At 32.2% G+C, this 16800-nt stretch overlaps 2 protein-coding genes across 6 annotated transcripts; both read right to left on the bottom strand.

The window, feature by feature from the left end:
* Positions 1–4013: 4013 nt before the first annotated feature.
* On the bottom strand, positions 4014–6460 carry LOC105766001 (translation initiation factor IF-2, chloroplastic). 4 transcript variants are annotated; one of them, XR_008195955.1, is made up of 4 exons: positions 6302–6460; positions 6111–6196; positions 5799–5961; positions 4014–4561 (listed from the first exon to the last, which is right to left on the bottom strand). XR_008195955.1 is itself a non-coding variant. In XM_012585298.2 (2 exons), the coding sequence occupies exons 1-2, from the start codon at positions 5916–5918 to the stop codon at positions 4400–4402; spliced, it is 282 nt and encodes a 93-aa protein (XP_012440752.1). In that variant the 5' UTR covers positions 5919–6104; the 3' UTR covers positions 4014–4399. The 4 variants fall into 4 exon arrangements, 1 of the variants encoding a protein (XP_012440752.1); XR_008195956.1 differs by having other exon boundaries at positions 5799–6008; positions 6152–6196; XR_008195954.1 differs by having other exon boundaries at positions 6152–6196; positions 6302–6458.
* Positions 6461–9834: 3374 nt separating this feature from the next.
* LOC105765997 (cysteine-rich receptor-like protein kinase 2) lies at positions 9835–14543 on the bottom strand. Of its 2 annotated transcripts, none has more exons than XM_012585289.2 (8): positions 14253–14543; positions 11766–12602; positions 11569–11679; positions 11304–11443; positions 11011–11221; positions 10684–10918; positions 10442–10592; positions 9835–10347 (listed from the first exon to the last, which is right to left on the bottom strand). In XM_012585289.2, the coding sequence occupies exons 2-8, from the start codon at positions 12514–12516 to the stop codon at positions 10003–10005; spliced, it is 1944 nt and encodes a 647-aa protein (XP_012440743.1). In that variant the 5' UTR covers positions 12517–12602; positions 14253–14543; the 3' UTR covers positions 9835–10002. The 2 variants fall into 2 exon arrangements, with proteins under 2 accessions (XP_012440743.1, XP_012440744.1); XM_012585290.2 differs by having other exon boundaries at positions 11766–12568.
* Between the last annotated feature and the right edge of the window lie 2257 nt (positions 14544–16800).

The raw sequence follows: 16800 nt of genomic DNA, 5'->3' as shown, positions 1-16800 counted from the left end.
GTTAATGCAGCAATCAACTTCTATACTTGAATGGATAAATTCATGAACGTCCAAGGGGGGAATTGTCACATAAATTTAGCACATTGAATTAATAACATGTATGCACAATGGGGAGGACGATTTTACAAGATACATGCTGCAATTCATGAACCAACCTATCATTAATGCGCCCAATTAATTGAAGGTGCATGATCCATGCAAGTTACATGTCCATTCAAGGCATTTGAGCTTTCTTCCATGCTAAGAATACATGCACGGTCATAAAGGAAGAAATGTGTCAATTCAGATTTGGGAAAGCATTCAAGAACCATCTTTAATGTTTAGTTGTGAACAATTTAATGTTGGTGTGAACACTTAGATGCCGAATTTGAGTAGTCACCTTTGTGTTTATAAATAGTTGTTTTGTAAACATTTGAGGGCTAGACCTTTGATGAATTTTTATAATATAGTGAGTGTTCAACTCTCTTTGTTCTTTCTTGACTCAAATTGACTTATCAAGTAAACCTTGTGGCGTCAATCTATTTCTTTTTGAACTTATCACTTCTTCGAAGTGTGGCGTTCACCCTATACCGATTAGTTCCTATCTTGGTAGATAATGGGTCACAGTCTTGTTATCTTTTCCATAACCATCTTAAGTGTTGATATAAGAATTTGGTCAATATTATCATTTAATATTGGTTTATTCTTCAGCCTTAAACCGAAACTTATCCTATCCATTTCATCCACCCAAAACACCCTTTTGCATAACCTACCATTTTCGATTCAACCTATACCTAGTCCGTTACTCTCGATACTTTTTAATTTCGAACGGGAACCCTTACGACTCAAATCAACAAACGAATACGAGCTCGCATCATTGTCATAATTGTGTTACCCTTATAGGATATCCTTACTCTCTTTGGAATAATACCCGTTCTCCCAATATGATCCTATTTTATCTCTTGGTATCTATTACATCTTCCTTCATGAAAAGTCAATTACTATCAAATAGTAATCATGTCATTTATCACAAAGTTGAATGACTTGTGGCCACATGTACTTTTCATCAACCATGTAATGCCAATGAAGGATATCATTTACCCATGTCTTGGGCTATAAATTTCACTGTTGGGAATGACGTTACTGGAACAACAGAAATGTGCAATTGTACGCAATTGTAGCAAGTAATAAAGTGACAAGAATGTCGAGTTGTCGTACCCACAGAGACTGTGAAAGAAAATATTTATGAAAAGTAAAATTAAACAATTTGGTGGAGGAAAAATATGTTAATTTGAAAGAAGTGATATATAAAAACTGAAAATTAACTAAGTGACTGAGTAAGAAAATAAAATTCCAAATGCACGATTTCTACAAAATAGTTTTAATCAATATGACATAAATGTGTTAGATCAATTTCATTCTTTAACTTAGAATTATTAAAACTATATTCATGTTGTTACGAATAATTTCATGGCAATTTGGTCTTTTGTTAACTAATGCACATACATACTTACTAAATCAATTAATCTCTTAAACATATTTTTATGTCAATTCAAACAATTAATTAATTTTCATAATCAAGTATAAGATAAAATGAGGTAACAATATATTCCTATATTGAAACAATTTAATCACAATAATCTTACAAGTCGTGCAAGGCTTAAAATATTATTTAATATCATCGCTAATTTAACCTCAACTACCTTAGAAGGTTAAACATGCACCAATTAAATACTATGTCAATTAATTATAATTTCAATCCGATTAATAATTAATTCTTTTGTTACCTTACAATTAAAATGCAAGCATAACATAAACATGATTTTATTTAATTGAGCAAACTTCCAATGCCTATAACAACACAAACATGCTTTTAACAAATTAAGTGGACAAAATGCAATTAATCTAACACGAATGAAATTTAAGTCATTTTAATTAATTTAAGAACATCAACACAACAAGTATTCATATTCTTGATCCCAACATAAACTGAAAAAAAAATTAAGAGAAGGGAACTAGAAAACAAATTTTGGTGATGTTTCGAAGCCAGACTAGTGCGCTTCTCCTCTTTTCTACTCGTTCTATCGATCCAAAGCCTTCACGAATACTTGATTTCTGCTACTCCAAGGGGCATGCTAGCAAATTTTCAAGAGGGGAAATCGACAAGGGAAGAGAGAAAATTGGAAAGGCAAAGAGAGTAAAAAAGGGAGATGAATGACGAGATATGTGGATGAATAAGTTGATGAAAAATGAAGAGGTGAAGAGAGGTATTTATAGTGGGAGATGGCAACATGCATTAGCTAAAAATAGCACCAAATCCCCTTCCTTATGGCCAGCCATGTTAGGTGGAAAGAGAGGTTGAATTGGTTTTGCTATTTTTAGCTTGTGGCTAGAAAATAAATGCACAAAAGGAGAGGTTTGAACAGCATTTAGGAAGAGACCAAGGGCTGATTTGTAAGTGTTAAAATCAGGCAAGATTAGTTGATTAGGTCAGCTAGATGAGACGATTTGGGCTACTCTATTGGGCTTGTGCATCCTCCTTTATTTGCTTAATTCAGGCTATTTTCTCTACTTCAAGCTGTCCACTTTTCTTGATAAAAATTAAATCGGACCAATTGATTCGAGGAAGTCGAAAAGCATAAATTTAATTCCTCCATGGTTGTTCATTCATCATCTTAAGCTCCTAAGGTGCCTCGTCGATTAATTTTTTCAAGGTGACTGTCAAGTTGATTTTTCACCTTTTTGTGCAAAACTTCCAAAAAAACCCAAATTATGAAAAATAATTATAAAGATAATAAAATTCAAAAAGTTTTATAAATTAAATTCAAATTAATTATTTTATAATAAAAGTATAAAATTTGACAGAAATTACTTAGAAACGACATGAAGTAGTGCTCAAAAAATGCTGAAAAAGTCTATGAGCACGTTTGGTTCACTGTAATGGAATAGAGCTGTAATGGAATAGAGGCATAACAGTAATTCAATTGTTTGGTTGAATGGAATGGAATAGAACTGTAATAGTATTCTTGTGTTTGGTTGAATGGAATGATGTTGTAATAACATAAGGAAAAAAACTAAAATGACTAGAATACCCTTAGTAGAATTTTTTTTAGGTAGATGATTATTGTTATTGTTATTAAATTTTAATAAGATTATTAATATAAATAATGAATAATTTAATCATATTTTAACATAATTATTATTAAATATAATTTAATAAAAATATGTAATTTAATAAAATTCTTAATATTAAATATTCTTATATGAATTTAATAAAATCATAATATATAATACTATAAATATAATTTAAAAAATAAAAAATCATTTTATGGAAAAACTCAATTTTATATGAAAATAAAATTTATAAAAATTATATTTTGTGAGAAAAATATTTATATTTATAAAAATAGCATATTATCTAAAAATTTAGTGTCTATTTTATTTGCATATTTTAAAATTGATGAAAAATAGATTTCATTCAAAAAGAAATATTTCTAAAATTAATTTACTCTTTTAGAAGGTATACGACATTTTTAAAAAGATAACAACCTGATTTCATGTTTCATAAAAATATATTTTGGCAATTAATTTGTCAAATAAATGTATATTAAAAATTTTATAATGTTGGTGTAAGAACATTTTCGATTTAAATATTGAGTCAAAACAAATACATTTGAGTAGAAACTTTTTTATTTGTTTGAACTATTTAATCGGAGGTAAATATATAATTTTAAACAAAAATGAAAACCTTTTAAATTTAATAATTTATACTCAAACCAACTGCCTATCCTCCTTGAATGGTTGAAATGATGAAACCAAAATGAAACAAAATACGACCATAAAAAACATAAGTACCAAAATGAACGTTAAAACCAAAAATAGGGACTAAAAAATATATTTACCCATCGATATAGTACCAAAATTAGATGAGCCACCAGTTCACGACCGATGGTTAAATCCTGTCTTTTCTTTTTAAACTTGCTTACAGATACAAATTCACAGGATGAGAAAATGCATTAGATTGTCCCAGCAAGTTTCAAGACATTATCCCACACTTATCCAACTATATTCCTTTTTCCCCATTTTGGGTTAAATGTTTCAAGGTATTTTCTACAATGAATCCTGTGGAATATGTAACTAACTATCCAGTCTTTCCAAATGCAAAGCTGGAATGAGATGTTAATATATACAACATACATTAAATAAAAATAAAACAACAATGGCAAAAATCTGCATGTCCACAAACCTCAACATGCTGCATTCCAAAATAAGTTGCATGAGGCAAAATCTCTTATATCAATGCACATTGAGCAATGGCCAAAGCAGCAGTAGACACACTACATGGTGGTTTGCCCCTTTCATGAAAATTTTGATTCCATCAAGAAAACCAAATGATCTGAGTTTTGAAGCCAGTGTCATTCTACAACTCAACTCCTACTCCTTCCAGTGCGGCTGCCATTGAAGCAGATGCCTCTTCAAGTGTTCGCTTCTTTTGAAAAATGTTGAAAGCCTCAAGAATATCTCCTTCCTGCCATTGATCATAATCTTCCACTCCCATACCACACTCCAAACCAGCATTTACCTGTCCACAAAATTATCAACTAAATATGAAACCAAGGAGAATTCCCGCATCCCATAAATTATCAACCATACAATTTTAGTAAGAAAGCTGAAGATATTGATGCTGATATAGCCATTTTGCATGATAATTGACCTAGTCTCTCTCGAAAAAACATCTTCAAACATGATCTAGAAGTACAAGACCACAATCCAACTTTACCAAACATTAAACTTCCTGTAACAGAAGTAACTTCCATAAACATTTCTCAACATAATGAAAAGGATTAACAAAACCAAGGCAAAGGCATTAAAAGCAATGCCACTGGATCTTACATTACAAAAATCAGGACAAAGATCGGGTCACTGACAAGTAAAATACTAAGATCAAAAGATGTTCCAAGGCATTGAATTAGAACCATTTCATCAGACAAATGAACAGAAGAAGGCTACTACAATTAGATGCATCTATTGTTGCTACAATATATATACTATAATCAAAATCTATCCTTGGCATCTCGTGAAACTGAAAATTCCTAATTATTATAGAAAGTATAGTAAAGAAAATAGATTTAAAAAAACACTTTTTAAATTTAAGAAAATTCCTAATTGTCAATCATACCATTCATACTAAAATAAATTTAAAAAAAAAACACTTTTTTTGGTTGGGGAAAGGATCCAAAAGTACACTCGAAGGCAAAACACTTCCAACCACAAAGGTAATCAAAGATGAACATAAGTTCAGTCTATCATTCAAAATTTCAGTTGAGGATCACCCAGCTTCTAAGAAAATCGTCAATGCAGGTTGCTATCTTTACAAAACAAACCTTACCACACTTCATATAGTCCAAGTTGCAAACAAGTACAAAGAATTCAATATTTTGTTCATCCCACTGCTTAGCTAAACTTGACTTATTATTAATCAAATATATAATGATCTCCCATCTAAATATTCAACACAGAAACTTCTGGTTGTGGATCTCTTTATATGCAATTTTATCCATTATTTTGATTTTTTTTCTCTCATCTTTATGTCAAATTACTAGGCAGTATATCAAACCTATCAAATCCTCCCAAGCACAATTATTAGATAATATTCACATACTTATCTGTAGTAGCCAATATGCCAGCAGATACATATGAGAAAGACATGAAAAAGTTTACTGGAAGAGTCAACATGCATTAAAATTTCATATTAAAGAGAGCTGATGATAGAAATGTGAACAAAGAAAAAAAAACGGTACTATCAATCAATAGTATACCTCTTTAACAATTTCCTTAACCCTTCGCAATGAATCAAGAACACCGACATGGACTGTGCGACCATTTCGAATGACACGGATGCCACAACCATCCACTATCTTTCCCTCTGTACCGTACATCCAGCAACATGACCACTACCATTGCTGAAAATAGCCCGAACCTCTGCAGAGCCAATTGGTACTTGTTCTTATCAAAAGAAGAGCAGTATACTGAAAGCCAGCAAGGTTTTAAACAATCCAACTTAATACAGAAACCAAAACATGAACTCCAAAAAAATTCAAGAAATGCAAATAAACAGAACTCGACATTACCTCTGGAAATCGGTTTTAAGCAAAGAGTGAAAATACATTACCTCTGGAAATCGGTTTTTCGTTCTTGATAAAATGAAGAAAAAAAGCTGAAATCGATGGAAGGGAAAAAATCGATTTTAAGAAACGAACGAGAAGAAAAGAATCGTACGAGAAGAAGAAGCAGAAATCGATGGAAGGGAAAGGGAAATTACCTCTGGAAGGGAAATGTCGGAGAATCGATGGGACGGAAGCAGAATTCAAGGGCAGAGAATGGAATAGAAAATAGGAAACAAGGGCAGAATCCCTAATCGCCACTTTACGAGGGGAATGGCTATTACAGCCAATGGAGGTAATAGCCCCCTAACCGAATCGGGCCGTAATAGCAACCAAACGCCCGTTTGGTGGTGGGCCCGCAGAATAGAGGGAATGCATGCCTATTCCCCCAACCAAACGCCCCCTATATATTTTTGTATTTCCAGTTACATACTATAGAAGTTGTACACATAACACATTAGTTTTTGGTTCCTTATCTATTCAAACTCAAACTTTTACTTACATCAAAGTGTAGGAGTCACACATACATAGTCCGTCATCCACTTAAGATTTAGGCGTGTCACACAATGAACGTGCAACATGGTTTGTGTAAGTGTACACAGTCGTTCAAGTAATAAGTAAGTAAAACGAATTATCGTCTCCACAGTGACTATGTATGTTAATCAATTCTTTGTAAAATTATAAATTCACAATTTGATATAAAAACTTAGTAATTTGAATGATGGTGTTTAAACTAAGTGAAATTAACTAGATGCAAAGATTGATCCCTTATACAATTTTAATCTAAATGCAAATTATCTAAATGTATGAATGAATGGCTTTAGAAACAAAAACAATCAACATAAAATAGGCTAGGATAATTTTATTAATCAACTCAATTTATTTTCATCATGCTTAACAATGTCTGGAAGTATTCCATGGCAACTCGATCTTTCATGAGTTTGGAAACCAAATTAAGTCCTATCGGATCTTTTACTTAGTGAACTATGTATTTTATTAATCACTAGAGTGCACTATCACTAGCGCGCACGAAAATTTTCTAATGGCATGTAATTTATATCCTACTAGTTCACCTATTGTCTACATGTATATTTATATGTTAAATTCACTATATTTACTCTATAAGTAAAAATAGTTTAAACTTTACTACCTTTTACAATTTAGGGTGGGTTTGGATGGGCGATTGGGTGCAATGCGGTGCATTTAGCTTACTTTTTGTCTCACGCTATAGTATCACTACAATATCTAATCTCACCGCCACCACTGTTTTTACACTAACCGCCGGTAAACACACCGCCCATCCAAACTCACCCTTAGTCTTTATTATACTCTATAATTTCACTATAATATTACTTTTTTTCTATTCACTAATACATCACACTTCATTCAAACTATGTTTATCAATACTTTAGTTCACATGTCTGATTTTGTACACTTTACAATTTAGTCCCTTCTTATTATTATTTCAATATGCCAAATATATTCATTTTGTTATTAAAATCCAATTTATATTTTCACTTCATACATAAACTTTATATATATATGGACATATTCACATACAAATTAATCATATAACCATTTTAATATGACTTACACTTAGGTTAAGTTAGGTAAAGTAAAATTCTTGAAATACTTACAATCAAGTGCTTGGATGAGCTTCTTTCTTCTTCATTCACTCCTTTGTTACTTCTTTTCCCGTATCAAGATCTTGTTGGCCACCTCTCTTCTCTTTCTTTTCATTAACATGTCACAAATATAAAAGATTTAATATCAAAACCATATTTACATATCATTTTCATGCACTTATAATAAAATAAACATGAAATCCTTAAAGAAACCCCACCATCCTTAACTTGAACTTTACCCAAATCCTTAACGTCACTTTTCTCTCTCCTCCAATGTGGACACTAGTTAACTTTACAAGAAACTCAGTTTGCTATTAGGTTACTCTATTGATTTCACTATAAATCTAAGGAAGAATTTGAAGTTTTTAAGCTTTACATGGTTGGAAATGGTGGAAAGGACTAAAATGAAACAAAATAAAAAATTGACTAAAAATGGAGATGAAAGGTGACATGAAAATGGATGATGATGATGGAAGAAATTTCTAAACCCTTCTATAACAAAAATCTATTTAATTAAATATTTAAATATTAAAAATATTTCAATTTCATCCACACTTCATAACATTCTCTTGGTTAACTTGCACTTCTAATCCTACCTCTTTTTCCCTTCACTTCAATCTAATCATTCTTATTTTTAATTCTTACACTTTTGTCCCAACATTTTTCACACTATTACGATTTAGTCAATACCTCAAATTAATTTCTCTCAATTCAAAAGTCTTTTTAATTTCCTATGTTATTCAACTATCTTCTCTACTAATACTAATAATTTCTATTTTATTTATTTTGAAGGTTCTAACAATTGCAAATCTTGAAATAACAGTATTCTCATCTTAAGGGGTGTTCGGGGGTATAGCTAGGGGGTTGGCAAAGGCCCCGACCCCCCTTAAAATGAAAAATTTTCTATTTAGACCCTTTAATAAAATTACACTTTAACTCTCCTTAAAAATAATAAAAATTTGATTTAATCTTTTAAATATTATAAAGATATATACTATTAAAATAATGAAATTACATTTTTAATATTGTAAAAATTACAATTTAATTCCGATCCATATAAAAAAAATTTCTGACTTCTAGAGGTGCTAGAGATGTTACAATTATCACCACTTGATCTTTAGGCACAAACCTACTCAACCTCGCCTGGTCCAACACCCACAAATCCACTCACCATTTTCAACCAATACCAACACTGATCCTCACTCCTCTCTATCATTCAGAGACCTCTGTAACCTTCACCTCACCCGAACTCAAACCTTGGTCTAAGCTTCTTGCTTTTGAAACAAAAGGAAATGTACGAGAAAATCAACAATCAATATTTAAAACCAACAAGCAAGGCAAAGAGAATAAAATATCAAAGCCAGCAAAAGTGAAAATTGAAAAAAATAAAATAAAAAGAGAAGCAAAGTGAAACTAAGACTAATTTCTACATATTTTTTATAATTTTAAATAATTTTCTATATTTTATATTTTGTAATATATTTTATAACTTTTATGATTTTTATTAATTTTAATAAATTTTATCATTTTACACCATGTGTCACAACAATGGTGTGACACGTGGCAGAAATAAAACTTAAAATTTATAATCTTTCTATATTTTTAAATAAATTTTCTATATTTTATCGTAATTTTATAATTTTAAAATTTTAAAATTTTCTAAATTTTAGTAAAATTTAAATATTTTTCTATATTTTATAAATGTTATTAATATTTATTATTTTGCTGTCACATGTTAAAACATGTGGTATTAATAATAATAAAAAAACAGAGACCTTGACTGTTAAAGTTAAGGTCATAGAACTTTTTTGATATATTTTGTTAATTTAAGTACTAGAGTTTAATTGTTTTTTTTCTTACAAGTTTGAGGGATTTAAAAAAAAAACGATGAGGAATCAGAATTTTGAGTTATCAACAAGGTTATGTAGCTAAGTTATAAAGTGCGGGATTTCTTATTTTCATCGTTACATTAATGGGGATATAGAAAGTGGAAATTGGTGCTGGATTTGCTTTCGTTGATGACAGTTATTGGGATAAATGCGAATAAAAGAAAAAGAACGGCGGTCTAAGATCAACAAAAAATTTTCAAACTTAAGTCTATATATATTTTACACATTATACAACAATTTGATGTCATTCTGCATTTCGACCATAACTCTATCATTCCACCTAACTACATGGAATTCTTTCAAAGCTTTTCCCTCACCAATATTACCGTATAATCCAATCCACCTTCATCTTGCGTAAAAGGAACTGTGAGCCACGGTGGCGATTGAATCAGTCCCACCTGCATTCAGCGGATAAAACTCATTCTCGCTCATATCGTTGAATTCCATTGTCTTTTCATCCATGAAAGGAGGAGGCGTTGGTGCAGGGAGGTCTTCCTCTTTCTTTGTTAGCATCTGTAGTACCTTCGACATTGATGGTCTTAGTGATCGAACCTCTTGGGTGCAAAGAAGTGCGATATGCAATACTCTGTAAACCTGATTCTTCGTATTGCTACTTTGGCTGTTTTCATTTAACATTATATTTGGATCATAAATCTCCTCCGCAGTCCCTGATTGAAAGTGATTCCATGCCTGTTCGATCAACACACACACAAAAAAAAAGAAAAAGAAATCAGTGGTGTTTCGTCTGGGAAAATTATAGAAAGAGGGACTGTCTAAAGCTTACAACTGCAATTATACTGTCTGAGTAATCCGTGTCTTTGCTTCTGTTGTTTTGCTTTCCGGTTATGATCTCTAGTAACAGCACTCCGAAACTATAGACATCGGCCTTGTCCGTTAACTGGCCATTGGCTAGGTATTCTGGTGCCATGTATCCTCTGTGCATCATAAAAGTAGAATATAAGAAACTTTCGGTTATGCTAAACAGCAAATCGTGTCTAGAACGAACAGAAAGAAGATGATGCTTACAGTGTTCCGGCAATGGCAGTGCTGATATGGCTCTTATCTTCCTCGAAAGATCTTGCCAACCCGAAATCAGCGATTTTGGCGCGGAACTTTAAATCCAACAAGATATTGCTAGCTTTTATATCCCTATGAATGATTTTGTTCGTGGGGTTTTCATGAAGATAGACTAAACCTTCTACGGTCCCGATGATAATTTGGTATCTCTTTTCCCAGGTAAGTTCTTTACCTCTGCTTGGATCTGTTTATGTTTTTGAAAGGGAAAAAAACTGTTAGTGATATATCGGTATCAATTGAAGCATTGATATTGATATTGGAAGTATCAGTGTTTACCAAAGATGAAATGATCAAGGCTCTTGTTAGGGAGGAATTCGTAGATGAGAAGACTTTCGGGTCCGGAACAACTACATCCCAACAATCTCACCAGGTTTTTATGCTCCACACTGCTTATTATGTTGACTTCATTGTAGAAATCTGCAGCTCGGTGTCGATTGTTATAGAAAAGTCTCTTGACAGCTATCTCTCTTCCATCAGGTAGAGCACCCTACAGATGAAAAATGAATCATCGCCCAATTCATACCGGTTAAATGCTGAACAAGAGCACTAAACATCAGTGGGAAAACTACCTTATAAACTGTCCCGAATCCTCCTTGTCCAAGCTTGTTCGCCTCATTGAACGATCCTGTAGCCTTCTCTACTGTAGAGTACTTGAAATTTAAGTTACTATCACGAAGTACTTTCACCCACTTTTCTGCATCATTTGAACCTGGAATTTGGAAACATTTTAGGCAACATAAAGAAGTTGCAGATGGCAGAATTCAGATCCTATGATCGAGGTGACTACATGAACAAACCGAGCTAAACATCTGATTTGGTAAATAAGCTTTTTACCTCTTTTCTTTTGTATGTATCTGCGCTTCCTGATATAAACTCCAATAGCTACAATAACAGCTAAAACAACCAGGGAACTGACAGCAGAAATTACTATAATAATAATGGTTCCTGCAAATTCATGAATACAAAAACAAGTCACGTAACGAATTTGGTTTAATGTGCGGAAGATGATAAAGAAGCTGAAATTCTTTTACCTCTTGAAATTCCATTTGAAGGTTCTTTATTGATGAAATCTATGTTGGAGTATCTCATGAAGCAGCCAGTGTAGAGTGCCCGTCCCTCTGACCATGGCAAGCACCTTAACATCGCTGCCGATGCATTATCGAAACATGCTTGGCAAGAACTCTGGTTCAATGACCTCCAGCAATCGACCAGAACATGAGCCGTCTCATTTGTTCCCGAAACCGCCACCGAAGCCTTACCATAGCCTCTGTTTCCCAATGCAGAAGCCACCGCGTGCGACACAGCTTGTCTTGCTGATGCTTGAAAGTTCGATCCCTTGTGGCTTGCATTCCCGCACAAAACCATGTCAGTAGGTCCCAAGTACTCGTCATAGAAGCTATAATTCGCAGATCTCATGAAGCAGCCGTCAAGGAAAACTCGACCACCATTATACGGATAGCATTGAGGAAGAACCGTACGTGCCTCGGCGTAGCACAATGGACAGTCAAGCAAAGATAGATCACCATAGCACTGAGCTAGACCATAGTTAGCATCAGGCCCTGAACCAGAAACCGCGGTTCCGAAACCAAATTGACGCATAAGGTCACTGATGGTTTCCATTAAAGAAATGAAATTGGGAACAAAAAGGGTTCTATTGTTCTCGTTTTGAGAGCTACATGTCATGTTCAGTACTTGAGCTCTTGCATCGCCTACAACTCCTTGGAATGATGCTATAGATCCGATCATAAGAACCATGAAAGCATATTGCGCCCTTCTATTCATTTTCTTTTGGACCAGAACGCCGATTCTGGAGTGGCTAAACTATTTCCAACTTCTGTTGCAAGAAATTGGTTCAAGTTACATTAAACCTGGAAAAGATAATAAAATTGATTATGCAAATTCCCATCTTCTTGTCCCACTTGATATTAAAAAAAAAAACAAATATTTTATATTTAATTAATTGGATTAGAGTATAAGTATCCTATAAATAGAGGTGCTTATGAGGCCAACCTAAATATGATATTAACATACTTTATACTTGTCCAAACTCGATCCAACCTGAAATATGAGTTTAAAATTTTGCTCACAATCAAATTCATCATATTTACAAAAATTAACTCAATCTTATTTTAGGCTCGCTCATATTATTTTTAATTTTTTAAAAATATTTATATTGTATTATTTTATATTTAATAATTTTATATTTTATATTTATTGAAATTTTATATAATCATTGTAACATTATTTTAATGTTTACATTAGAGTAATATTATATATTTGGTGTAGATTAATATTTTAATATGTTATAAATTACATAATATATAAAAATAATATAATATAAAATATTATAAACTTTAAAATAAGTCAAGTTGAGCTTGGATCTTAAATGTTAAAGCCAGAACTTATTTTATATTTTAAATGAGATTAATTTTTACCTAAACTTATTTTTAGGTCTAATATCTTTTTCCAAACTCTCTTAAACTTTGGACAACATTTAAACATTAGCAAATAACCCGACGTCTAAGAGAAATTATTTTAAAATTTTCTAGAAAAATATGAGATGATAGTCATGGAAGAGGGTAGAAAATGAGAAAAGAAAGCGATTATGATTGAAAACGTGTCAACATTTATAAAAGGTTCTACATCACCGAAAGTCAAAAATGGCAATGTCCTGAATTGGCGTTCAAACCCAGTTGTAAACAACAATACAGGAACTTTCAGGGTTTCACATTTGAACATGTATTGAGAAATTAATTAATTATTCTAAAGAAATTAATATTGGGAAATTATTAAAGGAACGACTATTATATATATATATATATATATCTAACAGTTCAACAATATGAATGGAATCCGATTATTATTGAATCGAAACAATTAATTTTAATAAAATATCGAAACAATTTAATGCGTAGATATAGTAAATTATAATTGAAATATTAAAATAAAATCGAAATTAAAGTTTTTTTAAATAAAATTATTATTTTCAGTATTAATTGCAGGTTTACATTGAAGTGTATCTAGAGTTCAATCGGTTCAGTAATTGGATAAAATGAGTTTGGATCGGCAGGCTCGAATCAACTGTCGTAAATCGTTAGATTACTAAAAAATTTCATTGATGAAATTAAGCAAATAAAACTTATCAACTTAATTTTACTTTTATATGTAAACCTTTAAATTTTAAAGCATCAATCAACAAAATTTATGAAAGCTATAAGGCTCAATTATAGATGCAGGGTCCTTTATCCCAAAAATTGGTATACTTCCAGATTTAGTCCCTTAAAATTGAAAAAGTATTAAGTTAATAGAATAGTAAAATTATATTTTGATCTTTCAAATTTTTTTTGCTTTCGCCCCTTTAATCACACAAAACAAAAAAGAGGGAAAATCTGAAGAAACTTCAATTTATCACTACACTTCTCTTTTCCTGTTATCTTCCAAAATCTATTAAGACCCAGAAACTAAACAGAGTTGAAAGTAAAAGGAAAAAGAAAAAAAACAAAGGATCTTATTGATACCTTAGTTTATCTGCCATGGAATCAGAAGACGACCGATTTGAGTTGCAGAAACGAAGAACAAAACCCTTTCGGAAAAAGAATTACAGAGAAAAGCAACAGGTTTAAAGGAAAAAAATGCAATACAAAGAGATGGACTGAATAAATATTGAAGAAGATAGAAGGGGAGAGAAAGTCAAAGTAAGGAATGGAAATGGAAATCTGTGTAAAAGTTTCAAAGGAAGGCTGCGCCACTTCCTTTGTTAATAGGAAGGATGAACGAAGTCGTTGAAACAAAGAATCTCAGCAATTAAACAATTAAAAAATGAAAAATAAATCGGAACGCGGTTCCCAGTGTTTCAATTTATTACCTACCCTTGGACTCTAAGCACATCACTATCAATCAAATTAAAAAAAAAAATCCTTAATCGTAGGTTAATCTAGTGTCATTTTATTTATCCTGATTGAATCCAAATATTTTCTTAAACATTAACTATAAAGCATGTGATTTTATGTTTTCAATTTTTACAGGCTTAGACTTTAACATGATAAATTAGGTTGTTTCGGGGAGGAATTTACTTCCCAACTTCACTAATCCGTTTGAAACGTTCAAAACAATTAAAAGAACAGACACAAAATGAGTAAATGCTTAAATTTTTTGAGGAGTAAACTATATCCAAGGTTACTAAATTATTAGTAAGTTTACGTTTTAGTCACTAAACTTCAAAAAGTTATAAAATAATCACTGAACTGTTTGAAAATATTCATTTAAATCACTGAGCTGTCAAGATTTAAAAAAAATGTGTCAAACTAGACAACTTCAAGTGACAATTCAACAATCAATACAGTGGGTCAGTACCCATCAACAAGTAGAAGGATATACTTTAGATCCAAGTCAATCGGACGGTCATATCAGAGATAGGAGAAGAAAACTGAACTGTAAAAGAGAATGAGAAAGAGAGCTTTTAATTGGTACAGGCGGTGTGAAAAGAGAAGGCCATAGAACAATGATTTTAATAATCAAATTACTTAAATCAAAACTATCGAATAGTTCGATGACCATTTTGTAATTTTTTAAAGTTGAGTAACCAACACTATTATAGGTTTGGAGCAAACAACTTGTACGCAATTCTCACACTATGATGGAAATTGATTGTCCTTTGGCTGAAGTCTTTAAACCAATCTTAAGGATTGATTATTTTGTATTAAGGAAAGTTAAGTCAGTTGAAGTTAGTTGTTAGTTAAAGAAGTTGTTAGCAGTTAAAGTTGGTTAAGGTTAGTTGTTAGCTCAGTTCATTTCATTGTATAAATATGAGGATGGAAGCCTTGTATTGTTGAAGTTTTACTCAATTAATAAAGTGAGTAAACTGATTTCTTCTTCAATTTTTGTTTATGGTATTACTGTTAATCTGTTCATGGTATCAGTGCTAGTTTATTTTTTGGTTTTCGTAGCTTTGAAGGTTAGGCATTCATGGTTCCAGAGGTAGTGTTTGGGAATGGTCATTCATCTATAGATACATGAATGCAAGAAAGGTTCCCTGTGTCACCAAGTATGCCTAGTTTAAGTGGATTAAACAATCGGATTCAACAGTTCCCCAAGCATGATACTGTTAAGCTTAATGAGAAGAATTTTCTCTTATAGAAACATTAGATTATGCTCATTATTGAAGGTTATGGGTTGAAAAGGTATGTGTTGGGTCCTTCCTTTGATATTTCTCAGTATACAATAGGTCCAGATGGTGTTCTTATGGACAATCCAGAGTTCTTGCTTCATAAACAACAAGATAAACTCTTGGCTTCATGGTTACTATCTGCTATATGTGATGATATTCTTGTGCATCTAACAAGAGCTACTACGAGTATGGATATTTGGCTAACAGTAGAGAGAAGGTTTGCAACTAGATCCAGTTTTAAGCTATTTAGCTTAAAACATAAGCTATACTTTCAAAAGGAGCAATTGTCTATTAAAGATTACATGTCTAAGATAAAGTAGATGTGTGATGTGTTGGCTGCAGCTGGTAATGGTGTTCTGATCAAGAACAGGTCAGTATTATTCTTGTTGGTCCTCTAGTAGAATATGAGTTAGTTCGAGCAGTTGCTTCTACTACTAGTGTTTCACTTGATTTCCTTGATGAGTTGCTGGTAAATTGTGAGTCCAGGAAACTTGATTTTGTAGCTAACCTTCTTATGCAAGCCAATGTAGTTCAAAAGAGGGAAGGTGGTTTTGATCAGTTTAAAGATTCTAGTTCTGTTTTTAATAGAGGTGGCAAATTAAGAGGTAAAAGAGGTTTCTTTCGAGGATAAGGATCAAGAGAATAGTTTTCTAATAATCGTCCTCAATGTCAACTCTATAGACATATTGGTCATGTGGTGCAAAAGTGCTACTATCGTTTTGATGAGACTTTTTAGGAGATGCAGGGTTAGTTTTCCAAATGGATGCTAACTGTCATCAGTTTCATGGTGATAGGCAAGTGTCTCAGTCTTGTGGAGGATGCCTTCATTCTCAACCAACATATTATCAGTGTTGTGCCTCGCCTCAGGTTCAGACAATATTTCCTTCAAAATCAGAAGG

Source organism: Gossypium raimondii, chromosome 5 (assembly GCF_025698545.1).
Source record: "Gossypium raimondii isolate GPD5lz chromosome 5, ASM2569854v1, whole genome shotgun sequence".
Lineage (NCBI taxonomy): Eukaryota > Viridiplantae > Streptophyta > Magnoliopsida > Malvales > Malvaceae > Gossypium > Gossypium raimondii.
This window is presented reverse-complemented; position numbering and strand designations above follow the sequence as displayed.